General features: G+C 41.8%; 1 protein-coding gene across 3 annotated transcripts; it reads right to left on the bottom strand.

Annotated features, from left to right (window-relative positions):
• Positions 1 to 27,514, bottom strand: LOC131720895 (NGFI-A-binding protein 2-like). Of its 3 annotated transcripts, none has more exons than XM_059013308.1 (7): positions 27,014 to 27,514; positions 21,271 to 22,092; positions 20,457 to 20,590; positions 16,397 to 16,448; positions 15,867 to 16,008; positions 15,110 to 15,298; positions 1 to 2,835 (listed from the first exon to the last, which is right to left on the bottom strand). In XM_059013308.1, exons 2-7 carry the CDS (start codon positions 22,075 to 22,077, stop codon positions 2,762 to 2,764), a joined length of 1,398 nt encoding a protein of 465 aa, XP_058869291.1. In that variant the 5' UTR covers positions 22,078 to 22,092; positions 27,014 to 27,514; the 3' UTR covers positions 1 to 2,761. The 3 variants fall into 3 exon arrangements, with proteins under 3 accessions (XP_058869291.1, XP_058869290.1, XP_058869292.1); XM_059013307.1 differs by having other exon boundaries at positions 1 to 2,875; XM_059013309.1 differs by lacking the exon at positions 15,110 to 15,298 and having other exon boundaries at positions 1 to 2,875.
• Positions 27,515 to 27,954: the final 440 nt, after the last annotated feature.

The following is a 27,954-nucleotide window of genomic DNA, read 5'->3' on the forward strand; positions in this document are numbered from 1 at the left end:
TAAACAATAAAATAAATTTATTTGAAAATAACAAAATAAATAATCTCCTGTACAACATAATAAAAGCAAGTGTAAGGTTCTCTATCAATGTCTAGAAAGCAGGAGTATGGAGAGGTCAGCCCTGGCACCAGGGGGTGCTGTGTAGGATAAACTCAAAGAAACTTTCATGCATTGGATGACAAAACTTGACTAGACTAGCAAAAGACTAGCCGTTTGTCATTGAATTTTCTTTTAGTATGTATAATTTCAGCACTAGTGACTGTGTTTATTAGGTCTGGAGAAGTGTCTAACGTACCTGAGATAAGTGGTATGATCTGGAAAGGAATGGAAATCCAGGTGTAACGTGTGCTTCTTTAAACACTACAGAGGAGAGACCCACAGAGGCCTGTAGAAACAACACTTTAACTAGGGTGCCTGTTTGCAGTCTCCTGATTGGTGTAATTACCCTTGGTGCCTGTTTGTAGCCTCCTGATTGGTGTAATTACCTTGGGTGCCTGTTTGCAGTCTCCTGATTGGTGTAATTACCCTGGGTGCCTATTTGCAGTCTCCTGATTGGTGTAATTAACCTGGGTGCCTGTTTGCAGCCTCCTGATTGGTGTAATTACCCTGGGTGCCTGTTTGCAGCCTCCTGATTGGTGTAATTACCCTGGGTACCTGTCTGCAGTCTCCGGATTGGTGTAATTACCCTGGGTGTCTGTTTGCAGTCTCCTGATTGGTGTAATTACCATGGCCTCAAGAGCAGTGTTTTAGTTGAGCTTTTGACCATTGTGTGGTGTTTTCTGCTTCTGTCTAGCATGGCTTCTGTGTTCCATGTGTTTCAGAAAGAGGACCGGGTGAGGCTAGGATTGACTGGTGCGACTGATCCTCTTTCAGTAAAGTGAAGCTGCTACTTCATAAACACACTTGTTTTACTTTACTTGCACTGAGTTATTTGCACTGATTGCGAATAAAAGACCTGAACCAACACAAGCATTGTTTACAATAGGTGATATCTAGGAATGAGCTGAAGGGACTGCTCCTACACTAACACAATGAACTAGATAGCAAGCACCCATCCGGACTGCTCCAGGGCTGACCTTGAGGCTTTCAAATGAACAGCACACCAGTAAATCTATTGCATCATTTTACTACAAAAAAATATATACTGTGTAAATAAATAAAGAATGAGAGCTTTAGCCAGAATCTACCTAAATAACAATGCTGCTGTTACAATCCTTGAAGGGCCTTTCACACTGGGCAGCTCAATCCCAGTCTGCTTTCAGGTTTTAATCAGGTTATTATTTACTGATACCTCAAAAACCCTGCAGGACTCTGCATGTCCAGGTGTCTGCTTGAGCTCACCATCCGCCTGGTGAGTAGGGTCCTCTGTACCGCGGTGCAGAGAAACAGTCCCTGCTGGTTTTGCCTCCCTAACCTAGCGCTAGTCACTGCTCCCTGTAGAATTCCTGCAAAGCCCACAGCCAGGAACCTGCACTCCCCTGACTGTACCTATGTGACTCACACTGCCCGCCCCGTGTTCCTGTGTGACTCACACTGCCCTCCCGTGTTCCTGTGTGACTCACCCTGCCCTCCCGTGTTCCTCACACTGCGCTAGTGTTCCTGTGTGACTCACCCTGCCCTCCCGTGTTCCTGTATGACTCACCCTACCCTCCCGTGTTCCTGTGCGACTCACCCTGCCCTCCCGTGTTCCTGTGTGACTCACCCTGCCCTCCCGTGTTCCTGTGCGACTCACCCTGCCCTCCCGTGTTCCTCACACTGCGCTAGTGTTCCTGTGTGACTCACCCTGCCCTCCCGTCTTCCTGTGTGACTCAACCTGCCCTCCCGTGTTCCTGTGCGACTCACCCTACCCTCCCGTGTTCCTGTGCGACTCACCCTGCCCTCCCGTGTTCCTGTGCGACTCACCCTGCCCTCCCGTGTTCCTGTGCGACTCACCCTGCCCTCCCGTGTTCCTGTGTGACTCACCCTGCCCTCCCGTGTTCCTGTGTGACTCACCCTGCCCTCCCCTGTGTACCTGTGTGTCTCATACTGACCTCCCGTGAGTATGTTTTAATTGAACCGCACTGAGACTAGGTTGTGTTCTCAGTTTGTTTGGATAATTCAATTGTTTCAATGTCAATCCGTTCAGAATCAGCCAAACCAGCAGTGCAGGACAGGACAGCCCACAGACCTGAATAAACTTTACTTAAGTAGGTTTTGGCAGCTCTCCTGCTTAAAATAACTTATTGCTGATCTATGTGAAGGGTAGAAGGTTCTCATGTGAAGGGTAGAAGGTTCTCATGTGAAGGGTAGGAGGTTCTCATGTGAAGGATAGAAGGCTCTCATGTGAAGGATAGAAGGTTCTCATGTGAAGGGTAGAAGGTTCTCATGTGAAGGGTAGAAGGTTCTCATGTGAAGGGTAGAAGGTTCTCATTTGAAGGGTAGAAGGCTCTCATTTGATGGGTAGAAGGTTCTCATGTGAAGGGTAGAAGGCTCTCATTTGAAGGGTAGAAGGTTCTCATTTGAAGAAGGGTAGAAGGTTCTCTTGTGAAGGGTAGAAGGTTCTCATGTGAAGGGTAGAACGTTCTCATGTGAAGGGTAGAAGGTTCTCATGTGAAGGGTAGAAGGTTCTCATTTGAAGGGTAGAAGGCTCTCATGTGAAGGGTAGAAGGTTCTCATGTGAACAGTAGAAGGTTCTCATGTGAAGGGTAGAAGGTTCTCATTTGAAGGGTAGAAGGTTCTCATGTGAAGGGTAGAAGGCTCTCATTTGAAGGGTAGAAGGCTCTCATTTGAAGGGGACGACGTTCTCATTTGCAGCCGCTCTCCTGCTCCTCTCTGCTGCTGCAGCTGCTGCTTCGCCTGCTCGGGCGAGAACTGTCTGTTACTTTCTCTTCATATTCTACAAAGAAACACAAACGGAAGTTGTTTTAGTTGCTAAACACCATATTACAGACTTTATAGGGGTAGCTATAGGACTGGAGAACAGTGATGAGAATCGTTGGATGATTTCAGCCTCATTATGATTGATTAATGGTCCATATTTTCCTGCATTAGAATGTCATAGGTTAAATGCAACTCAATTTTCAGTTACGTATATATCAATCTCTGCTGTTCCTGGATTTTATTTAAATATACAAAGTGTTGAGAGATCTAGTATCGAATAACTGTTTCGTATTCAGTGCTGTAAGTTAATTCATTTGCTGAATCTTGGAATCTAGCATTCATTCAGATCCAATGACTGCTGGACACATTTTTCCAAATTTTGAATTGCTAAGCAGATGCAGAGCTTGATCAAAGGAAAGTCATTCTCTGAATATATATATATTTTTTTTTAACATATTCCCAATTATTTTGATATATTTATTCACACATCATAGGTAAATCAACTAGAGAATTACTTTTTCAACTTTTACTTGTTCACCAGGAGAAAGATCATTTTTCTTCTAAACATCGCAGTGTATCCCGATCACACTCCATCCTGCAACAATGCTGGTGGTTGAAGTGAGTGGTGTATTGTGGGAACAGAAATTCAGCATGTTACAGGAGGGAGTGTGATCTGGAAACACTGCGATCCTTAGAAGAGTGTTTTCTTCTCCTGGCAAACGCTCCTGAATAAATGTTGAGAAATGTATTGCCCAGCTGATTTATGACCCTTGATGTGTGATTACAAATTTCAAAAGAGTCGGCAATCTTTTTAAAAAAATAACAAGGTGATACTGACAACGGGACAAAGATAACACAATGCCTGTCTTGTAAGCAGGTGTTCTGGTTTGCAAGCTTCATTGGCACCTCCAGGCAGTGTGTCTAAAGATGCAGACAGTGACTGATAAAGATGGCAATCTCTATGACTGTAGCTTTACAGTTTAAACAACTGGTAAGATAAGAAAAAGAACCGATAAGAAAAGAACAAGCAGCCCCTGCCCACCTAAACATTGCATTTTCACCTTGCTGTGCAATGGCAGTCTATTCTCACCCCCTCACACTCACAACCCCACTCCATTCTCACCCCCTCACACTCACAACCCCACTCCACTCACCCCATCACACAGCCCCCACTCCATTCCCACCCCCCTCACACACTCACAGCCCCCACTACGGGGGTTTCCTGTTCTACAGACTCGAATACTGATGAAAAGTCATTGCTTCTTTCTGATCACTGTAGTTCAAATGCACTCCGATGGTCTAGCTGTAATCCATCAGTGCGTCCAGCTATTTGCTCCAAATCAGCATTACCATATTGTTTCTTCATACATCAATTATAGTTCTAAAATGAACAGGAAACATCTTGCAACTGTAAAGACCTTCAAGTATTCGTTCATGACAACAGTACTGGCCTCCTTGCTTTAGTATCTCGTGTGTCCTCCTTTTACTTTTATTATGAATTTCAGACGTTTATAATAATTCTTACCCAGCTTGTTACATCCTGGTGAAATCTGGGCTCATTCTGTCTTGCATATTTCCTTCAGCTCAGACAGCTGGATACACAATGCTTAGCTACGTATTTATTCAGATCAGTCCAAAGCATTTCTATTGGATTGAGATCTGATGATTGTGAAGGCCATTCCAGAACTTTTATCTTGTTTTTCATCAAGAATTCCAGAGTTGACTTAGCCGTATGCTTTGGGTCATTGTTGTGTTGGAAGATACTGTCTGCCAATCAGCCTTTGAGAAAAAGTTATATTTTAGTCTCATTGGACCGGAGAATTTTGTTGAAGAATGCTTCAGATTCCTGTTCATATTTCTTGGCAAATTTCATGGAGGTCTGCGTGCACACAGCTCTTCTGTGTTCAGCTGTCTTTCTTTCATGCACTATTTTGCCTGATGCTGTTAATCTTGAATATATTTTAGCTGCTCGGACAATTCTTCTACCTGCTGTACTCGTCATGTTCTTTGATCGTCCACTTTTTAAATTTTTAAAACAAGACTTGATACATTTTTACAACTTAGCCTTTTAAAATCGAATGTACTTTTAATGTGTTTGGTTTCTGCTGCCTCTAATGGTTAAAATGCATGTTTTCTTTTAGCTTGTATTACATTGTTTTTTTATCACTTTTGTGCTAATTCTTTTTTAAATTCTCTCCTTTAGTATACACGTTTATTTTCTCTGTATTTTAAATGTATTTTCTATGTAAAGCACTTTGAGCTACTTTTAGCATGAAAGGCGCTACTTCTTGATCATTGCTCTGATTGTGGATTTTGATATTCTGTATTTCTTTGATACTGCTCTGTAGTCATTTCCTTTGTTGCAGTTTAGTTTGTACGAGTGCTTTTCTCAAACGTGAATCCAACTCCTTTGTCTTGATTATCTGTTGTGTTGCCAAAACGATCTTCAACAGATGTTGGAAATAATTACCTCTTTTTCTGGCTATTGACTTTATAATGTAGCTTAATTTCCGTGGAATGGTTTTCAATCACTGAATATATGTTTTAATTAGTTCAATACAAACTTTAGTCATGAACAAACATTTGCTTTTGTGCTTTTGTTTTTTTTAATAAAGATTGTTAGATAAACAACCAGAAATTGTGTATTTTGGTCCTTGTCACGTTAATTAGTGTCTAATGTTCAGTAAACGCTTGTATTTCACATGTTTCTGGAGTTCTCTATATACGTTTGTCTGTGACCGGATGGTTGGTTAACCATCACAGTCGGGGAGCAGATGTTCAGCCAGCCATCCAGTCATGTGACCCAACATCAGCGCAATCAAGGAGACCATAGTTTTGTAAGCACAAGGCAGACACTTCAACCTTTACAATCGAATGGATCGCTAAATATACATACAGAAAACAATATCACACATCACCTGACACTAACATAATAAAAACAAAAACACACAACAGATACGGAGGCGATTTTAAATGAGTTATTAGTGTTGGCAAACTAACCCCGGGCCAGCGTTGGCACAACATTCATCAGTTTATAAATCCAAACATGTGCACCAGCCCGAGAGAGAGAGAGAGAGAGAGAGAGAGAGAGAGAGACGCTCTCTCCTAACGTCTTTCACCTCAGAGATTAACGTCGTCCTCAGACTACAAAGAGGGAGCTCAGCTAAGTTGTTTTAGTGCTTTAATGTATTTCCCCCCACAATATTTATATAAAATGTATTCAAGTTTCATCTCTTAATACTCTCTGTATCTCCTCCTCATGTAGGATACAGTTTCTTGTTATACTCTCTGTATCTCCTCCTCATGTAGGATAGTTTCTTGTTATACTCTCTGCATCTCCTCCTCATGTAGGATACAGTTTCTTGTTATACTCTCTGTATCTCCTCCTCATGTAGGATACAGTTTCTTGTTATACTCTCTGTATCTCCTCCTCATGTAGGATACAGTTTCTTGTAATACTCTCTGTATCTCCTCCTCATGTAGGATACAGTTTCTTGTTATACTCTCTGTATCTCCTCCTCATGTAGGATACAGTTTCTTGTTATACTCTCTGTATCTCCTCCTCATGTAGGATACAGTTTCTTGTTATACTCTCTGTATCTCCTCCTCATGTAGGATACAGTTTCTTGTTATACTCTCTGTATCTCCTCCTCATGTAGGATACAGTTTCTTGTTATACTCTCTGCATCTCCTCCTCATGTAGGATACAGTTTCTTGTTATACTCTCTGTATCTCCTCCTCATGTAGGATACAGTTTCTTGTTATACTCTCTGTATCTCCTCCTCATGTAGGATACAGTTTCTTGTAATACTCTCTGTATCTCCTCCTCATGTAGGATACAGTTTCTTGTTATACTCTCTGTATCTCCTCCTCATGTAGGATACAGTTTCTTGTTATACTCTCTGTATCTCCTCCTCATGTAGGATACAGTTTCTTGTTATACTCTCTGCATCTCCTCCTCATGTAGGATACAGTTTCTTGTTATACTCTCTGTATCTCCTCCTCATGTAGGATACAGTTTCTTGTTATACTCTCTGTATCTCCTCCTCATGTAGGATGCAGTTTCTTGTAATACTCTCTGCATCTCCTCCTCATGTAGGATACAGTTTCTTGTTATACTCTCTGCATCTCCTCCTCATGTAGGATGCAGTTTCTTGTAATACTCTCTGTATCTCCTCCTCATGTAGGATACAGTTTCTTGTAATACTCTCTGTATCTCCTCCTCATGTAGGATGCAGTTTCTTGTAATACTCTCTGTATCTCCTCCTCATGTAGGATGCAGTTTCTTGTTATACTCTCTGTATCTCCTCCTCATGTAGGATACAGTTTCTTGTTATACTCTCTGTATCTCCTCCTCATGTAGGATGCAGTTTCTTGTAATACTCTCTGTATCTCCTCCTCATGTAGGATACAGTTTCTTGTTATACTCTCTGTATCTCCTCCTCATGTAGGATACAGTTTCTTGTAATACTCTCTGTATCTCCTCCTCATGTAGGATACAGTTTCTTGTTATACTCTCTGTATCTCCTCCTCATGTAGGATAGTTTCTTGTTATACTCTCTGCATCTCCTCCTCATGTAGGATACAGTTTCTTGTTATACTCTCTGTATCTCCTCCTCATGTAGGATACAGTTTCTTGTTATACTCTCTGTATCTCCTCCTCATGTAGGATACAGTTTCTTGTAATACTCTCTGTATCTCCTCCTCATGTAGGATACAGTTTCTTGTTATACTCTCTGTATCTCCTCCTCATGTAGGATACAGTTTCTTGTTATACTCTCTGTATCTCCTCCTCATGTAGGATACAGTTTCTTGTTATACTCTCTGTATCTCCTCCTCATGTAGGATACAGTTTCTTGTTATACTCTCTGTATCTCCTCCTCATGTAGGATACAGTTTCTTGTTATACTCTCTGTATCTCCTCCTCATGTAGGATACAGTTTCTTGTTATACTCTCTGCATCTCCTCCTCATGTAGGATACAGTTTCTTGTTATACTCTCTGTATCTCCTCCTCATGTAGGATACAGTTTCTTGTTATACTCTCTGTATCTCCTCCTCATGTAGGATACAGTTTCTTGTTATACTCTCTGTATCTCCTCCTCATGTAGGATACAGTTTCTTGTTATACTCTCTGTATCTCCTCCTCATGTAGGATACAGTTTCTTGTTATACTCTCTGCATCTCCTCCTCATGTAGGATACAGTTTCTTGTTATACTCTCTGTATCTCCTCCTCATGTAGGATACAGTTTCTTGTTATACTCTCTGTATCTCCTCCTCATGTAGGATACAGTTTCTTGTAATACTCTCTGTATCTCCTCCTCATGTAGGATACAGTTTCTTGTTATACTCTCTGTATCTCCTCCTCATGTAGGATACAGTTTCTTGTTATACTCTCTGTATCTCCTCCTCATGTAGGATACAGTTTCTTGTTATACTCTCTGCATCTCCTCCTCATGTAGGATACAGTTTCTTGTTATACTCTCTGTATCTCCTCCTCATGTAGGATACAGTTTCTTGTTATACTCTCTGTATCTCCTCCTCATGTAGGATGCAGTTTCTTGTAATACTCTCTGCATCTCCTCCTCATGTAGGATGCAGTTTCTTGTTATACTCTCTGCATCTCCTCCTCATGTAGGATGCAGTTTCTTGTTATACTCTCTGCATCTCCTCCTCATGTAGGATGCAGTTTCTTGTAATACTCTCTGTATCTCCTCCTCATGTAGGATACAGTTTCTTGTAATACTCTCTGTATCTCCTCCTCATGTAGGATGCAGTTTCTTGTAATACTCTCTGTATCTCCTCCTCATGTAGGATGCAGTTTCTTGTTATACTCTCTGTATCTCCTCCTCATGTAGGATACAGTTTCTTGTTATACTCTCTGTATCTCCTCCTCATGTAGGATACAGTTTCTTGTAATACTCTCTGTATCTCCTCCTCATGTAGGATACAGTTTCTTGTTATACTCTCTGTATCTCCTCCTCATGTAGGATACAGTTTCTTGTTATACTCTCTGTATCTCCTCCTCATGTAGGATACAGTTTCTTGTTATACTCTCTGTATCTCCTCCTCATGTAGGATACAGTTTCTTGTTATACTCTCTGTATCTCCTCCTCATGTAGGATACAGTTTCTTGTTATACTCTCTGCATCTCCTCCTCATGTAGGATACAGTTTCTTGTTATACTCTCTGTATCTCCTCCTCATGTAGGATACAGTTTCTTGTTATACTCTCTGCATCTCCTCCTCATGTAGGATACAGTTTCTTGTTATACTCTCTGTATCTCCTCCTCATGTAGGATACAGTTTCTTGTTATACTCTCTGTATCTCCTCCTCATGTAGGATACAGTTTCTTGTTATACTCTCTGTATCTCCTCCTCATGTAGGATACAGTTTCTTGTTATACTCTCTGTATCTCCTCCTCATGTAGGATACAGTTTCTTGTTATACTCTCTGCATCTCCTCCTCATGTAGGATACAGTTTCTTGTTATACTCTCTGTATCTCCTCCTCATGTAGGATACAGTTTCTTGTTATACTCTCTGCATCTCCTCCTCATGTAGGATACAGTTTCTTGTTATACTCTCTGTATCTCCTCCTCATGTAGGATACAGTTTCTTGTTATACTCTCTGTATCTCCTCCTCATGTAGGATGCAGTTTCTTGTAATACTCTCTGCATCTCCTCCTCATGTAGGATACAGTTTCTTGTTATACTCTCTGCATCTCCTCCTCATGTAGGATGCAGTTTCTTGTAATACTCTCTGTATCTCCTCCTCATGTAGGATACAGTTTCTTGTAATACTCTCTGTATCTCCTCCTCATGTAGGATGCAGTTTCTTGTAATACTCTCTGTATCTCCTCCTCATGTAGGATGCAGTTTCTTGTTATACTCTCTGTATCTCCTCCTCATGTAGGATACAGTTTCTTGTTATACTCTCTGTATCTCCTCCTCATGTAGGATGCAGTTTCTTGTAATACTCTCTGTATCTCCTCCTCATGTAGGATACAGTTTCTTGTTATACTCTCTGTATCTCCTCCTCATGTAGGATACAGTTTCTTGTAATACTCTCTGTATCTCCTCCTCATGTAGGATACAGTTTCTTGTTATACTCTCTGTATCTCCTCCTCATGTAGGATACAGTTTCTTGCTATACTCTCTGTATCTCCTCCTCATGTAGGATGCAGTTTCTTGCTATACTCTCTGCATCTCCTCCTCATGTAGGATGCAGTTTCTAGTTATACTCTCTGTATCTCCTCCTCATGTAGGATGCAGTTTCTTGTTATACTCTCTGTATCTCCTCCTCATGTAGGATGCAGTTTCTTGTTATACTCTCTGTATCTCCTCCTCATGTAGGATGCAGTTTCTTGCTATACTCTCTGTATCTCCTCCTCATGTAGGATGCAGTTTCTTGCTATACTCTCTGTATCTCCTCCTCATGTAGGATACAGTTTCTTGCTATACTCTCTGTATCTCCTCCTCATGTAGGATACAGTTTCTTGTTATACTCTCTGTATCTCCTCCTCATGTAGGATGCAGTTTCTTGTAATACTCTCTGTATCTCCTCCTCATGTAGGATGCAGTTTCTTGTTATACTCTCTGCATCTCCTCCTCATGTAGGATACAGTTTCTTGTAATACTCTCTGTATCTCCTCCTCATGTAGGATGCAGTTTCTTGTTATACTCTCTGTATCTCCTCCTCATGTAGGATACAGTTTCTTGTTATACTCTCTGTATCTCCTCCTCATGTAGGATACAGTTTCTTGTTATACTCTTTGTATCTCCTCCTCATGTAGGATACAGTTTCTTGTTATACTCTCTGTATCTCCTCCTCATGTAGGATACAGTTTCTTGTAATACTCTCTGTATCTCCTCCTCATGTAGGATACAGTTTCTTGTAATACTCTCTGTATCTCCTCATGTAGGATGCAGTTTCTTGTAATACTCTCTGTATCTCCTCATGTAGGATGCAGTTTCTTGTAATACTCTCTGTATCTCCTCCTCATGTAGGATGCAGTTTCTTGCTATACTCTCTGTATCTCCTCCTCATGTAGGATACAGTTTCTTGCTATACTCTCTGTATCTCCTCCTCATGTAGGATACAGTTTCTTGTTATACTCTCTGTATCTCCTCCTCATGTAGGATGCAGTTTCTTGTAATACTCTCTGTATCTCCTCCTCATGTAGGATGCAGTTTCTTGTTATACTCTCTGTATCTCCTCCTCATGTAGGATACAGTTTCTTGTAATACTCTCTGTATCTCCTCCTCATGTAGGATACAGTTTCTTGTAATACTCTCTGTATCTCCTCCTCATGTAGGATGCAGTTTCTTGTTATACTCTCTGTATCTCCTCCTCATGTAGGATACAGTTTCTTGTTATACTCTCTGTATCTCCTCCTCATGTAGGATGCAGTTTCTTGTTATACTCTTTGTATCTCCTCCTCATGTAGGATACAGTTTCTTGTTATACTCTCTGTATCTCCTCCTCATGTAGGATACAGTTTCTTGTAATACTCTCTGTATCTCCTCCTCATGTAGGATACAGTTTCTTGTAATACTCTCTGTATCTCCTCATGTAGGATGCAGTTTCTTGTAATACTCTCTGTATCTCCTCATGTAGGATGCAGTTTCTTGTAATACTCTCTGTATCTCCTCCTCATGTAGGATGCAGTTTCTTGTTATACTCTTTGTATCTCCTCCTCATGTAGGATACAGTTTCTTGTTATACTCTCTGTATCTCTTCCTCATGTAGGATACAGTTTCTTGTAATACTCTCTGTATCTCCTCCTCATGTAGGATGCAGTTTCTTGTTATACTCTCTGTATCTCCTCCTCATGTAGGATGCAGTTTCTTGTTATACTCTCTGCATCTCCTCCTCATGTAGGATACAGTTTCTTGTAATACTCTCTGTATCTCCTCATGTAGGATAGTTTCTTGTAATACTCTCTGTATCTCCTCATGTAGGATGCAGTTTCTTGTAATACTCTCTGTATCTCCTCCTCATGTAGGATGCAGTTTCTTGTTATACTCTCTGTATCTCCTCCTCATGTAGGATACAGTTTCTTGTTATACTCTCTGTATCTCCTCCTCATGTAGGATGCAGTTTCTTGTAATACTCTCTGTATCTCCTCCTCATGTAGGATACAGTTTCTTGTTATACTCTCTGTATCTCCTCCTCATGTAGGATACAGTTTCTTGTTATACTCTCTGTATCTCCTCCTCATGTAGGATACCGTTTCTTTCTCAGTCAGGAGACCGAGAGGCAGTTCATTGAAATTGTTTTACTTTATATGCCCCCCCCCCCCAATATTGGTAAATGTTTCACTTTCATTAAAATATTTTAATAATTTGTACCCTGCCGTAAGGACACAGAAGTTTGAAATGGTGTGTTATTGTGATAATGTGGCCGCTAGCTGGTTTTGTTGCATTAATTATGTATGAACTGTAACTGCACACTGTTACAGAAATATATTTTGTCACATAAGACTATCATTAGCTGTAGTTTTCAGATACATTACGTGGGTATCAAGTGGTTCATTGTGTTCATAGTCTGGTAAAGTTTCTTGCAGTGTAGTAAGGGCTTTTGCAAAGAAATAAATAATACAGTTTAATTCCAGAGTTTTACATTCTTTCATTACAGCTTACTCTGAAACCTTCAGGCTTGATAGAAGCAATCATCGAATTACTAATTGACTGATATTAAAAATACACAAGGGGCATGCTTATTTTATTGTTGCTGTTTCTCCTGCCTAGCAGATGTAATACATGAATCAATCTAAACCAACACTAGCAGGAAAATACACTGTGTATCAATGAAGCACACATGTTTTAATATGAACAGTAACAATGAAGAATAAATATATTCCTGACTTATTTTATACTAAAATGTATTTTGTATATGATTTGCTGATTGGGATCTCTGCTACTCCTTGACGACTTGTAAAGGACAGTCCAAGTGCGAGAGGTGAGACAGCAGGCAGTGTAAGGGCTGAAGAGGATTGACAGTAGTGCACTACCAGGCAAGCTTAAAGTCTGGTGCTTTCAGTTGGGTCTTCTTCCAAGGTTGCTGTGGCCGCTTACTGTGAATGAGGTTTCCCGGTCAACAGTACAGAGACTGGAAGCCTTGATTACACATGAGGAAATGGCTCGGAGTTCCATGATGCTTTAGCAGGTTAGCATTATGTGGTAAAGGAAAACAGCAGCTGCCAATCTCAGCTCTAACTGAGGAATTCAAGTGTGCTCAGGTTGGGCTGGAAATGACACTGATGGAATCGCAGGATGAGTGTGTGAGGGAGGCAGTACCCGTAGTGAGAACTGGGAGAAAGTGAGCAGCAAAGGAGGAGGTGGAAGATGCAAAGGCTGCCCTTGTATTAGTGATATCATGGGGCAACAGGGAAGAGGCCTTGCTCTCAGTTCAGCTCATCCGAGAGGCACAAAGCTGCCCTGCTGAAATGGAGGAAGTTGGTAGTTACTGAAGTGCAAAAGCAGGAGGAGAGGATGAGGTGTGTCAAGGTGGACAATGCAGGCAGATGTTGGCCAGCGCCTTATTTTCTCACCCAATATCGTTACAACTACCCTTCGACCTGACATCGTCTTGTGGTCCGTCTCAGCACACCTTGTTCTCCTGGTGGAGCTAACAGTGTCATGGGAGGATTCCGTGGATGAGGCGTACAAGAGGAAGAAACTTCAGTATGCTGAGTTAGCCGCGTAGGTGGAGAGTCTGGGTTTACCCAGTAGAGGCGGGTTGTCAGGGATTTGTTGCGCACTCCATGACACAGCTTCTCAGGCAAACTGTATTCCGTGGACAGGAATTGCAGTGTACAGTAAAGGCTGTATCCGAGGAGCCAGAGAGAAGAAGCAACTGGCTCTGGTTCAGGAGGAGAGGCCAATCAGGGATCTCAAAAGAGAGGTGATGGATGAAGGTAACATCAATGAAAAGGAATGGATGGCTAAGGTAAGCACACTGGGCTGGGTTCGGTGGGGGGCGGAGGGAGGTGCTGGGAAGCCAGCTTCACTGTCGAGCCTGTCTGAGGTGTCGCGGGCTCGTCAACCAATCATCGAAGACAGGAGGTGCCCACTTGATGACCCCAGCGAAGTGCACCACTCAGCCCATTCCAGAAGATTGCCATGCTGAGGCATCAGGGAGGTGCTAGGGAGGCTGCAAATAGGCTGATCCCTGGAGCCAGTATTACACTTCAGCCATCAACACCGGGCCAATAGGAAATCCACGTTCCCTAGAGGAGGGGAAGCGCTGCAGACTCGTATATTACAGTGAAGATAGGTCTGGGTTGGTCCCCACCACTACTTTCTCATTTTATCTGGGCGAAAGCGGACTGTAACATGAAGTAAACAACAGCTACTGTCATTTAATGAAAATGTGTGTTGTGTTGAGCACATGTAAATATCTCTGCAGTAACCATTCACTCATCTCACACTGAAGCCATGAGAACTGCTTTTCATGCCACATGTTCTGAAAGGAATACAACTATAGTAATTGAATAAAATTAGCAAAAAACAAGTGTCTGTTTCAATGAACAGTGGCAAATCTGCAGTAGGATGCCACTGCAGTAGGATGTTTCTTCTCACTGTAGCAATGTTTACAAGTGGTTCTATAAACCCCCCTGCTGGATGGATACAGTTAAAGAGCTATGGCTTTCAGACTTGCCCCATTGCAAATCAATAAATAGCTCTTCTGTTTGATATAAAAGAAAATTGCTTGGCGCTAGTTGTAGGGTTTTAACAAATGTAGCCCCGTTATTGTACCACTGTTTTTCTGCCCAATTACGATCCCTCTCCGCAGCAACTCCCCACAACAGCTCACGAGAACTGAAGTTTCAGTGGGCATCCTCCAATCCCCAAGCCATCGCCTCTTTACACCCAGGAGCTCAAAACTGGATGAGCTGCTGCTCCCTGGAGGACAAAGGCCAGCCCTGAAGAGGGAGGGTATAGTGCAGTGATGAGGAACAGCCCATGCTGATTCTGCCTCCCTAACCCTGAGCTAATGCTTCCGATGGTACCAAAGACTGTCAACGTGGCACAGCCAGGAACATGACTGTATGACTCATCCTGCACATGACAGGGTAAGCCATTTAGGGACCCAGTTCTCCGATAGCGATACTGTAAAGATGTATTCTTTTAAGAAACGCTGCCATCGCACCAAGCAGAACTCTTCCGAAGTGCTCTGGGCCCTGTTAGTTTTTAAAGTCCTCATACAGTCATGAATCACTCATCTATATTCAATTCCCCCACTGACCTGTCGGTTGGACGCTCCCCGTTGCGCGCAGACAGAGCTTGCCAACGCGATCATGTGACACTAGCCGGGCCAATCGGAGGCCCTCGTCCATCAAGGTCTGCTGCATGAGGTGTCGGCTCCAGGTGGGGGTCGGTGTAGGGTCAGTGGGGGGGCAGGGGGACAAGGAAAGACTGGAGCGGGACCCCAAACCTACACACACACAGCACAACAGAGCTCGATGAAACAGCTCCCCAGTACTCCTGTTTTATAAACTGTTGACCGCACCAAATAGTGTTGATTTAAATTCTAGTAAACGCATTGCTGGACTGGTACATTCATTTGTCTTTCTTGAAATGGTTGATTATGAAGGACTAAAGAATAATATTTGAGTAACATTTGAGAATAACACAGCATTCAGGCAAGGCATTTTATGACTCACACTTCAAACCAGTGAACAGTAAGTCATGTCATTCTGAGATCCTTTCAAGACTCCAGCAATTATGCAGAATGGGCAATCGTTCTGTATTCAAAAAATAACTTTTGCTGTAGTTTCAGAACTCCCTTTGATGTGATACATTTTTTTCATATTCCTGATAGCTTTTATATTTTAGAATTCACACATCATAGGTAAATGAACAAGGGAATTACTTTTCAATTTTTACTCAGGAACGTTTGCTAGGGGAGTAAATGTTGAGAAATGGATTGCCCACGTATGATGTGTGATTACAAATGTACAAGAGTCACACTTTAATGCAAACATGTTTCCGTTTATTCTTACCCTGTGTGTGACCGTCAAGACTCTCCCCAGACAGACTGTCCTCATCAGTGGCGTGGTGGAACCCCGGGGCGGAGCTCTCCGGCGTGCCCTGCTGGCCACCCACGAGATCACGCGAGGAGGAGACGCACTCCGACACAGTCACCTACAGCACACACACACACACTTCAGCACTGATCACTTACTGAGCAGGTTTATCATTGGCACTCCTACACACTTTCAAATGCCTTCGGAACTTAATACATTCAAGGACAAATGTACTTTTGAAGACATTTTTCAGTCGTTTTATAAAGATATTTTGGCTGATCTAATCTATGTTACACATGTCTATGGCAGGCAATGAAAACTCTCTGAAGTGAGATGAAGTCCCCTCAACACAGACTTACAAAGGAAAGCGCAGTAACAGAGCCATTGCAACGTCATGCAAATGGAAGAGGGTAGTCAAAAAACAAGTATGTGACATTGAAAGCAATCTTTGTGAAACAATGTCTTGCCCTATCCCCACATCAAAACAAAACCAAGCAAATAGCTACCTCTTGTTTTATCTTCTTAAGAGCTGGCCCGTTGATATCATCAGGATTCAGTCTAGACAGAACACACACAATAAAGAGGGTTAGTGTAGTGTGGATGCATTGCTTTGGCATGGAGTCAAGGCAGTCAGGTACAATTTACAATAATTCACTGTCCCCTTAAAGTGCTGTGAATGTAGCAAACCCAATAATCCCATCCCTCTCCCTCATGTTGCACTCTCATTAGCTACACAGGGCTCCAATGTGCAGTTTGCAAACAAACACAAGTTCTAGAAATCATCTGCTACTACACTGGGTTCAAGGAATTCCCAGTTTGCTTTCAAGGAAGTCTGTTACTGTTTTACTTCCTTGGTCATCCCAGTAGTGTCTTCTGGGTCATGTTACTGGCTGAAAGCATGCGGGCCAAAATGGGAAGCAGCTGATTGGTTATTGACAGCCAATGAAGGAGTAGGGACAATTTCACCCTGCAGGTGACCCAGGAAGTGCAAAACAGTCTAAAAGCATGACTTGTAAACACAGGTTTATAACCTAGTGTAGAACCAGATACACTGTTATACTGCTAAATTCTTTCAAAACGGTACATATTGAGACCTGTATAATTAAGGCTTGAAATGTCCAGTTTATTTTTGATCACAACGTCCCTTTCAACTTTTTTGAAACGATTCTGTTTCCTAATTAAAACTTAGAAAAATCTGTTAATTACAAAAAAGTCACAAAAAGTGACAGAGCCCGATTCTGTTTCACTTATTTTTATTTCAAACGTGACAAATTACATAAATTGCTCATCGCTGATCCTAATTGCACTTCATTCTTGCAGTCAGCTAGTTTATTGTTGTGCTTGTTATTTTCATTCGTTGAACAGAGTTTCCTGACAGAAAAGTTAAAGCCCTACTATAATTAATTGATGTGCATGGTGGAGAAAATGTATGAAACTGTTTTGTTAGTTACAATTACTTTCACTTTTACCCAAATACTGTCTTCTTTTAAATACTGGTACCCCGATACTGTCTTCTTTTAAATACTGGTACCCCGATACTGTCTTCTTTTAAATACTGGTACCCCGATACTGTCTTCTTTTAAATACTGGTACCCCGATACTGTCTTCTTTTAAATACTGGTACCCCGATACTGTCTTCTTTTTTTTTGCTTAAGGTGAGTTCAGGAGCTGCTCTTCAGTTCTAGTTGCCAGTCACAGCAATATGTTACTAGATCAGCTAGAGTCTTCATAGAAATAAGAGCTGGCACAAATCTAGTGATCTGCCACTTTGCATCAAGTTGCAACAAGCATGTGCATTCTGTGTGCCTTATAAAGTTTACCACTGTAAATTTGCAGTTTTTCCATGTTTACACTATGCATTTACCACACCAACATGTACTTCACAAGGCTCACCTATGCTTTACATCGCTGTGTTTTATTACACTTTACATTCACTAGGGGAACCTTTATAAGGGTACACCCTATTGGCAGTGTTATGGCAACGGATTCAATTATTGTTATTGCATAATTTTTTCTTTGGAAAACCCAATAATCATTAAAACAGAATTTAATTTGAGTGTTTGTGTGTGGGTGTGCCTCTATGTTATTCTTCTCCATTACAAGCACAGACACGATATCAAGTACTGGAACAATAGCAGGCATGTTTAATGATGGCCCGAGGCAGTTCCTTGATGAGAGCTGGATTCTGTTAATAATGGGTGAGTTTATAGAAGCAACTCAAGTCACAGCACTCCCCATTATGTATCTTATGTTGCAGGACTCACTCTTATTAAAGAGCGCTGTCTTGTGCAGTCTTTGTATGTTAGCTGAGTGGGTCTTGCACAAAAGGATGCTAGGAGACTCTCATATCAATAAGGTAAGTTATGCTGCTATAAAAGAACACATTTTAAAAAGCCAGAAAATTTGTTTTGATAGAAAATGTTTGTTTTTTTTTACTGCGAAATATCTCTGCCTTTTCATCTATTTCTATACAGGCTGGCCATTTGACTGTTTTTTTTAAATTTTTAATTTATTTTTCACCCCGTTTTCTCCACAATTTAGACAGTACAGTAATTCTCCACACAGTTCAGGAGAACTGAAGGTCAGTGTGCATCCTCCGAGCCCCAAGCCAATCGCCTCTTTACACCCAGGAGCTCCACAGCAGAGATGAGCTACCGCCCCCTGGAGGAGAAAGGCCAGCAGGGTCCGCTGTAGTGAGACGAGCTGCCTCCCTATCCCCTAGCCAGAGTCGACGCTCCTGTGGAATCCCCAGCTAAGGCCGACGGCGTCGCACAGCCAGGACAGGCCATCGTGAAAAAGAGATCACAAGATCATTTATCTCGTGGTCTCGAGAAAACCATTCCCCCACCTCGTGATGAGATTCTGGGATCAATGTGGAGTAGTGGTTAGGGCTCTGGACTCTTGACTGGAGGGTCATGGGTTCAATCCTAGTTGGAGGACACTGCTGCTGTACTGTTGAGCAAGCTCCTTTACCTAGATTGCTCCAGTAAAAACCCAACTGTATAAATGGGTAATTGTATGTAAAAATAATGTGATATCTTGTAACAATTGTAAGTCGCCCTGGATAAGGGTGTCTGCCAAGAAATAAATAATAATAATAATAATAATAATAATAATAATAATAATAACAACCAAATGAGCAAGATGGGCTGAATGGCCTCCTCTCGTTGTAAACTTTCTTATGTTATGTTCTTAAAACCATTCCGCCATTTCGTGATCTCGAGAAAACCACTCCACCATCTTGTGATCAAGATCATTTATTTCAGGATGTCTAGAAAATGGAAGAGATTACTTCTCTTTTCCTGACAATTTATCCATCTCAGGAAATGAAAGTAATGACTTCCGTTTGAGTCGTCAGAGAAAGAGGCGGTTATATATAAACAGAAGTATGATTTTTTTTGTTCTGTAAATACAAATAGGCAAGCACTTAGGGCTCCATTCTCAAAGCAAGAGTATAGAAATATCTGTCTATACTAGAAAACATTTGTAATAGAATATTTAATATATGGTACTCTGCCAAAGTAATCTGCTCTTATATTCCTTAAGACCGGTGATACCCTACTGGGCAGTAGATGGCAGTACAGCGTGCCCCTGCACAAAGCCATACACACCTGCAGACCAAGATGCAGGTTCGACGAGTCTCTCTTTCAGTAGTAAAGAAACGAGTTGAGGAAAGAAAGAATATTGACCGTTCTTGTGTCTATTTACATTACAGGTCATATTAAGTTCTAAATAACTTAATCGCAGAAATGACAACTTATTTTTTTTATAATCTGTATTATAAAAGCAAGTCCTGCTGTTTCGTGTTTGTGATTAAATGATTAAAGATTAATCATTTAATCACACCTGTGGGCTTTGATCAATAAAAAAAATGGATTGATTAATCTTGTGTACCTGAGTGCGGTATAAAAACTGGTGTGCAAAAAATAAATTGCGGAGGGTATTTACTGGAAGGTACACCCAATATTTCACAATATCTCAGAATGAAGAGAAAAGACTGCTACTTGCAACATCTGTGCTTTCCTTTCACAGCAGAACTACAAGTTTATCCTATCATCTTGTCGCAAGTAAGCAGATTTTTCTTTTTAATCAACGTGTTTCTTTCAAACGGTATCAGAAATTTAACAGCTACTGTATATCTTGCTTTCTCTTCAGCTAACGATAATAAAATAGCACTCAGTAAGTTACCTTCGTTAGTCCGAAACTTGAAAGCTTACGAATCCAAAATGGATCTTGTAAATCCAGTAGTCTAGGTTGTAGTGAGCTGGGAATTGACAGGAATATATTCGCGCTTGGCGTATTTTTAATTATTTTCTTTTAGACGGGGTATTTGGCTGAAGGAAACGCAAACGGCCTGTACAGCTCAAAAGAAAATGTCAGATTGCGTCACTAAAAGTGATTACTTGTAATTGTCTTTCAGTGCAATTTTATATATCACTAACTAACAGATGTGATCAAATCCGATTGATCGATCGCGTAGATCAATAGAAAATGTCAAGATGAAAAGCCCATATATAGTGTATATTGCAGTCGTAAACGCTTGCTAAGCACTGTGTGCTGGCTCACCTGGAACCCCTCAGCGTGGAGGTATAGGCACACTCCCGAGCCACCTGCCTGGCCAATGAGAACAGCTCCACTCTGCGCAGCAGAAGGGCGTTGTCACGGATACAGAACTGCGCAGCTGCTTCATTGATCGTCAGCTGAAAACACAAAGAGGACAAACAATATGATAATCTGTTAGAAAACAAAGTTGCTATCCTGGCATTTACCCAGTAATATATTTGAATTTCTCTTTTTGAAACGGCTTTAATTCATGAATTTGCAGCTTGGGCACTCAAGCCTGTGCAACACCTTAATGCTTCCCATCTCACTCCAGAAGATCCATATGAAAACCACAAACAGAATACGATCTTAAATTGACATTAAATGTAGATTACATTAAGCATCCCTTTAATGTCATTGTTTTTCATTTAAATTATGTTACTAGTTTTGTAACTAGAAAAAAAATAACAATTGCACTTTTACATATAGTCCAATATTTGCCTTGGGAAGTTATACTGAACCACTGGACCAGATTTAAAAAAAGTTTAGTTAATAAAATATGGGCCTTGGCTAATGCTAAGGAACTAGAAACTATAAAACAGACCACAAATAAAAAATGTGCATAATTTAGTGATAGTTCAGTCTTAAATAACTAGAAATACATACAGTTTTATCACAGTCTTACCGCACACTTTGTGAGATGAAATTATGACTAAGTGTTAGAAAAGCAGCACAATGCAACTTAATTGAATGACTTGACATGTTAAAACACTGTTACCAGGTGTAGACCCAGCCCAGTGTTGTGCTGCCAGTGCAGCTAGCTGTGCCTGTGCTGTACCTCGTGGGCGCTGAGCTGCTTGCCCTCCCTCCTCTTGGAGTCGAAGCGCCCGTAGATCAGGCTGTACTTCCGGATTTCCTCCTCTTTAGCCGGGTCGCTGTTCTCCATGTTGAAGATGTGCCCCACCGTCTTCGCCAGCTTCTTGTTGAGCTTCAGCAGGGCTTTGACCTCGCTGGGCTCAGCGCAGGGCATGGTCTTCATGAGCCGATCCACGCTTTCAGTCACGGCACGGGCAGCTTCGGGCTCCAGCCGCCCCCCCGGGACTGGAGAGGAGGTGGCAGGGGGGGTGGGCGGCGGGCTCGGCTGCTCTTCATCCTGGCTGTTCCCATCAGGCTCCGGGGTGTGGCGGCCGAACGGAGAGAGCTGCAGTTTGTCCCGGGAGAGCTCGGAGGTCTGGGAGGATGGGCTCTTTGGGCTCGAGCTACGCTGGGGAGTGAGGCCAGACCTCTCCTGCTCTCCAGGGGAGTTCGACGCATGTCCGTTGCTCAGAGATTTGCGCCCCCCAGTGGTGTCGGAGATCTTGAAGAGAGGGATGCTGTTGACTGGGACGTTGTTCAGGGTTTGGTTGAAAAGGCTGGGGTTGGTCGCCCACTCACGCAGGGCCTTCTGCAGCCGACGGACGTGCAGGGGCTTGGTTGCCATGCCGACAAGCGCCATGATCTCCAAGAACTCCTCCTCGCCCGCCTCACACAGCTGCTGCACGTCGTCGCCGCCCTGCTGGATGAAGGTGTCGTAGTAGGCCAGCAGGTTGGCTCGCTGTAGAACGCGGTATAGTTGGAGTTCACCAAGGGTTCGTGGCAGGGACATGGCAGACCCCTCAACCTGCAAACACAGACAAACCACACTTAGTGTAACAGACCACGTTCAGTGTAACAGACCACACTCATTATAACACTGTTTCCGTGTTTATTCATTTTATTTTTTGGTGCTTATTTTTAGCTATTTTTGAGTTTTATGCAAATATTTTTTTCAGGGCTTTTGCTTTTTATGTACTGTATGAAATTATTGTTTTCGGTTACTTTCCAAAATGCTTGGGTGTTTTTTTCTGTCACAATATGTATAGTAACTCGACAGTACTTGCACACTTAAGTTGTACCTTCTTTCCTTCACGTTCCTGTGTGCATTGCACTTTGGCAAAAAAAGAAACTTGGCTATCAGAGCGATGGAGACGAATATAATATTACACACTGTATAGGAAAGACAGGCAGGTCAGAAGAGGCTGAGGGGGTTGCGCTATACATAAGAAATAGCCTTGAAGCCCAGGTGTTAAATCTATAAGAAAATATGGGTCAGAATAATGGACAAAACTTCGAAAGGGCATAATAGGGGCATGCTATAGACCGCCAAATTCAGACGCAGAGCAAAATAATCTGTTATACAGTGACATTCAAAATGCGTGTAGAAAAGGAGAAGCCATACTAATGGGGGATTTCAACTTCTCCTGTATAAAATGGGAAAACCGGGTAGGGAGCACGACAGACTAAATTGAAATGGTAGAAATGACAAATGACTGCTTCCTAACGCAATTTGTCAAGGCACCGACTAGAGGGGAGGCATGCCTTGATTTAGTCTTTTCAAATAATGAAGACAGAATAACTAAAACAGAGGTCAGAGAGCCATTGGCAAACTCAGACCACAACATGGTCTCATTTTAAATATTTTTTAAAACCCAAAAAGTAACGACTAAAGCTAAGGTTTACAATTTTAGAAAAGCAAACTATGAAGGCATGAAACTGAGACTAACAAAAGTAGATTGGAGTAAAATAGGGAAAACATCCACAGAAAAAGGATGGCTGTTTTTCAAAAATGTAGTACTAGAGGCGCAAAACAATTACATCCCAAAAAGTAGACAAATCAAAATCTAAAAATGGCCAGAATGGTTTAATACATCAACATCAACAATGGATAATTGCAAAGCATATGACATGGTTTATTTAGATTTCCACAAAGCTTTTGACAAAGTCCTGCATAAAAGATGAATTCTCAAACTGAACGCAGTAGGGATTCAAGGAAATGCATGCACATGGATTAGGGAGTGGTTAACATGTAGAAAACAGAAAGTACTGATTAGAGGAGAAACCTCAAAATGGAGCGAGGTAACCAGTGGTGTACCACAGGGATCAGTATTAGGTCCTCTGCTATTCCTAATCTACATTAATGATTTAGATTCTGGTATAGTAAGAAAACATGTTAAATTTGCAGACGACACAAAAATAGAAGGAGTGGCAAACACTGTTGCAGCAGCAAAGGTCATTCTAAATGATCTAGACAGCATTCAGAACTGGGCAGACACATGGCAAATGACATTTAATAGAGAAAAGTGTAAAGTATTGCATGCAGGCAATAAAAATGTGCATTATAAATACCATATGGGAGATACTAAAATTAAAGGAGTTTATGTTGGCTCAGAAATGTCTTCATCTAGACAATGTGGGGAAGCTATAAAAAAGTCCAACAAAATGCTTGGATATGTAGTGAAAAGTGTTGAATTTAAATCAAGGGAAGTAATGTTAAAACTCTACAATGCATTAGTAAAATCTCATCTAGAATATTGTGTCCAGTTCTGTCATCTCGCTACAAAAAGGATACTGCTGCTCTAGAAAGAGTGCAAAGAAGTGTGACCAGAATTATCCCGGGTTTAAAAGGCATGTCATATGCACACAGGCTAAAATAACTGAATCTATTCAGTCTTGAACAAAGAAGAATACGCGGCGATCTGATTCAAGCATTCAAAATTCTAAAAGACACTTTTTATTTTTTTATTTTTTTTACACAGAGAATTGTGGGAGTCTGGAAACAACTCCCCAGTAGTGCTGTTGAAGCTGACACCCTGGGATCCTTCAAGAAGCTGTTTGATGAGATTCTGGGATTAATAAGCTACTAACAACCAAATGAGCAAGATGGGCCGAATGGCCTCCCCTCGTTTGTAAACTTTCTTGTGTTCTTAAGCAGTCCCATAGTCAACACAAAAATAGTCGACTAGTCACCACTTTGAAAACAAGAATAGATCCTGTATTTGGTAATGCTGGTGCTGTCTTTGTGAACACACTGGTTTGCAGATCGTGTATTTGGTAATGCTGGTGCTGTCTTTGTGAACACACTGGTTTGCAGATCCTGTATTTGGTAATGCTGGTGCTCTTGTGAAGACACTGGTTTGCAGATCCTGTATTTGGTAATGCTGGTGCTCTTTGTGAACACACTGGTTTGCAGATCGTGTATTTGGTAATGCTGGTGCTGTCTTTGTGAACACACTGGTTTGCAGATCCTGTATTTGGTAATGCTGGTGCTCTTGTGAAGACACTGGTTTGCAGATCCTGTATTTGGTAATGCTGGTGCTCTTTGTGAACACACTGGTTTGCAGATCGTGTATTTGGTAATGCTGGTGCTGTCTTTGTGAACACACTGGTTTGCAGATCCTGTATTTGGTAATGCTGGTGCTGTCTTTGTGAACACACTGGTTTGCAGATCCTGTATTTGGTAATGCTGGTGCTGTCTTTGTGAACACACTGGTTTGCAGATCGTGCATTTGGTAATGCTGGTGCTGTCTTTGTGAACACACTGGTTTGCAGATCGTGTATTTGGTAATGCTGGTGCTCTTTGTGAACACACTGGTTTGCAGATCCTGTATTTGGTAATGCTGGTGCTGTCTTTGTGAACACACTGGTTTGCAGATCCTGTATTTGGTAATGCTGGTGCTCTTTGTGAAGACACTGGTTTGCAGATCCTGTATTTGGCAATACTGGTGCTGTCTTTGTGAACGCACTGGTTTGTAACACTGTTCTGTTTGTGCACTATATTTTAAAACTGCTTGGATGGTTTTTTTTAGAAAACAATAATGTATTCCATAGTGTCTTGTGCTCTATTTGTACAGGTTTGTTTGTGCAGTGCGATTAGTCCACTAGCTGTGTCTGCTGACTGACAGCTATGGAACTCACTCTCCCTCCTCCGACACCATTTTCTAGCAAGACGATATGAAAAGTGCGTTTGCATATAGGACTGACTTGTACTACTGAAGCGCTTTTTGGTTTTAGGCATTAGCCACAGTGCTTGTTTTCACTGTAAAGGAAAGTAACATTATTGTCTCATCAGTCTCACAAGTGAAATCACTAAGTCAGTCGCTTGAAATGTCTTAATTGTGTCTGTGCTTTTCACCACCATGTTTTGCATCCTTGTGAGGGTTCTGTTCTCTGATATCGAGTTCTCCTCCTTTTCCTTTAGACACTGACAGGTACAGACAGATGAACACTGCCTAACACTCAACACACTTCATTCCATTTAAATCCTGTGACAACGGTGACCTCTCAACTCTGCAAGCACCAACGCACTCTATATGAATGTAGAGGTCACACTGTAACATGGTTGAGTAGAACAAGGAGGTCTGCTAGTGCAGTTAGAATTCTCCAGACAAGCTCAAAGCAAAGACTCAATGACACATGTTTCGACTAGAAGACTCTCAATGTCTTCACTGAGAAGACTGCCAATGGAATTTTTTGTCATTTAATTTTAGACGTTTTAGTCTTACCAAATAAACCACCATGCAGGGATTTATAGTGTGGATGCAGCAGTTTATAGCTCACAGTAATCCATCATCTACAGTCTTTTTCAGCTGTAATTAGTTTCTCAGAATGCAGGAAATAGTGGATTTTACACTTAATCTATTTATTTATGTTTGACTGCCAATTACATCAATTTGGTTATAAAATGTCTAATTATACATCATCATGTCTGATATGGGCACATATCGGAGAGGCTGCTATGGCTGGGTTTGCCTTCCATTTCCAAAGTGCATAAGAAAGTAACCCGAACCGGGGTCCCACTGCACTGAACAGGACAGCGGCAGCGCTGCAGACGCAGAGTACGCAAACGCTCCGGGCTCCGGTTCAAGGAGCAGCGATTCAGGGGGATTTAAGTTTACTTTTTAACCAGAACTTAGAATTTTGTAGTATTGTAGTGATTCGATGAAAGCGATCCTGAAACACAAATGTAGTCACAGAATGAGACGGGCTAAGCTGGCTGGCAGTGGCACAAAACTCATTCTCAGCCCTCGCTAAGGACAAGTTTATTTATGAAAAAGGAGGTGTTTATGAGTTCACACGAGGAAATAATATCGACTGGTACACGAATTTAACTGCTTATTTTTTTAAGTATTTATACCGGTAATCAAATATAATGTCTTCTCATAAAAACTACCGCGCTTACCATGCCAAAATATTGGCGCTTAAGGCGCCCAATCGGCTAGCACGGTACGGGACCCGGACACTGCTGAACAGTACTCAGTACTGCTGCTGGAACTGCTGCAGCTGAACTAAAAAACCCGTAAGGACAGGACTGAGAGGACACGGTGCAGTGTGCCCTGGTGCTAACGGGCGACATGATTAACACACAGGGTTAATGTTCTTGCAAAAACGATGTACCATTGTCAATTTAAAAGTATTATCAATAATATAATAGATTTTTAAGTGTTCAAATATAATTTACCACCACGGTTTGCCATGCATGCGTTACTGACGGTGGCAACATTATTTATATATATATATATATATATATATATATATATATATATATATATATTGTATTTTTAAATGTCCGATTTTAGTGTTGCATTAACAAATCGAAACGAACTTACTTCCGTATTTAATCAAATAAAAAAACAAACCATCTCGTTCCAGAAGACTACTGAAAACATATCTTAAATATAAATACATAATAAGCAGATAAATAGACACATAGTCTCTCGCCCTACCTCGCTCAGATCCGGCAGGCTCGTTGCTTTCTTCTGTGCTCGAGATGCAGGTGGGCGCTCGCTCGCGCAGACGGGTGGTATCACAGCCGCCAGCTTCACCTCACGAGAGAGGAGCAGGACGTCGTCACACCGCCTCGGTCCGCTCAAACTATCCGAAGAAAAAGATGGATTTCTTTTAACCCTTTGTCCATGTACTTATTTGGACTTGTTTGAAGTTTCCTGCGTGAGCTCGCACGCCTCCTGTGTCCCTGGGTTTGTATTTTGAGACGGTGCTGCTCGGAGTTTTTCTTCTCGTGTGAGTTACTGCTGTTACTTTCTTTCTCCGTGGTTGCCTGTGTTTGCTGGCTGCTGTCCTCCCTCGGCGGTTCGCATTGTTAATGACAGGCTTGTTGCTGGGTGTGTGGGTGAGAGAGACCCGGGGGCGGACTGCAGCGCGCCATCTGACCGAAAAAGAGCTTTCCTCTCCCGGGGAGAGAGGCGGCTTTGAATGTGGGGGCGTGGAGTTGATTTTGTAAGGGGTGGGGGATATTACACAGCAGTGGTATTTGTTTTAACTCCTTCTTTCCACTAACAAACAGATGCATAAAACTGGTCGAAAGTCCCACTGACACACAGCCTACTGTGCGGTCAAGAATAATCTAACACGATTCATATAGATCATGTTCAAGTGGTGGGAGAATCTGAAACGGTCAACTGTATTTGATACAAAACATATCGCAGAATCGTTGACACAAAAGTGAGTTTTTATTGGCCACCCAGTAAATGTTGCTCGTGCGCCTGCTGTTTGACAGCGTGTTTTTATTCAAGTTGTCTTTGATCGTAATTCGGGATTTCCTTTAGCCGTGGGCCTGCTGTGTTCATGGCTTCATTTATTGTTGTAATGCATCTAATCAGTCGTTTTATATTGCTTTATTTCGTTGTATATGTTTTTTTTCTCTTCA

This window comes from Acipenser ruthenus, chromosome 45 (assembly GCF_902713425.1).
Source record: "Acipenser ruthenus chromosome 45, fAciRut3.2 maternal haplotype, whole genome shotgun sequence".
Classification (NCBI taxonomy): domain Eukaryota; kingdom Metazoa; phylum Chordata; class Actinopteri; order Acipenseriformes; family Acipenseridae; genus Acipenser; species Acipenser ruthenus.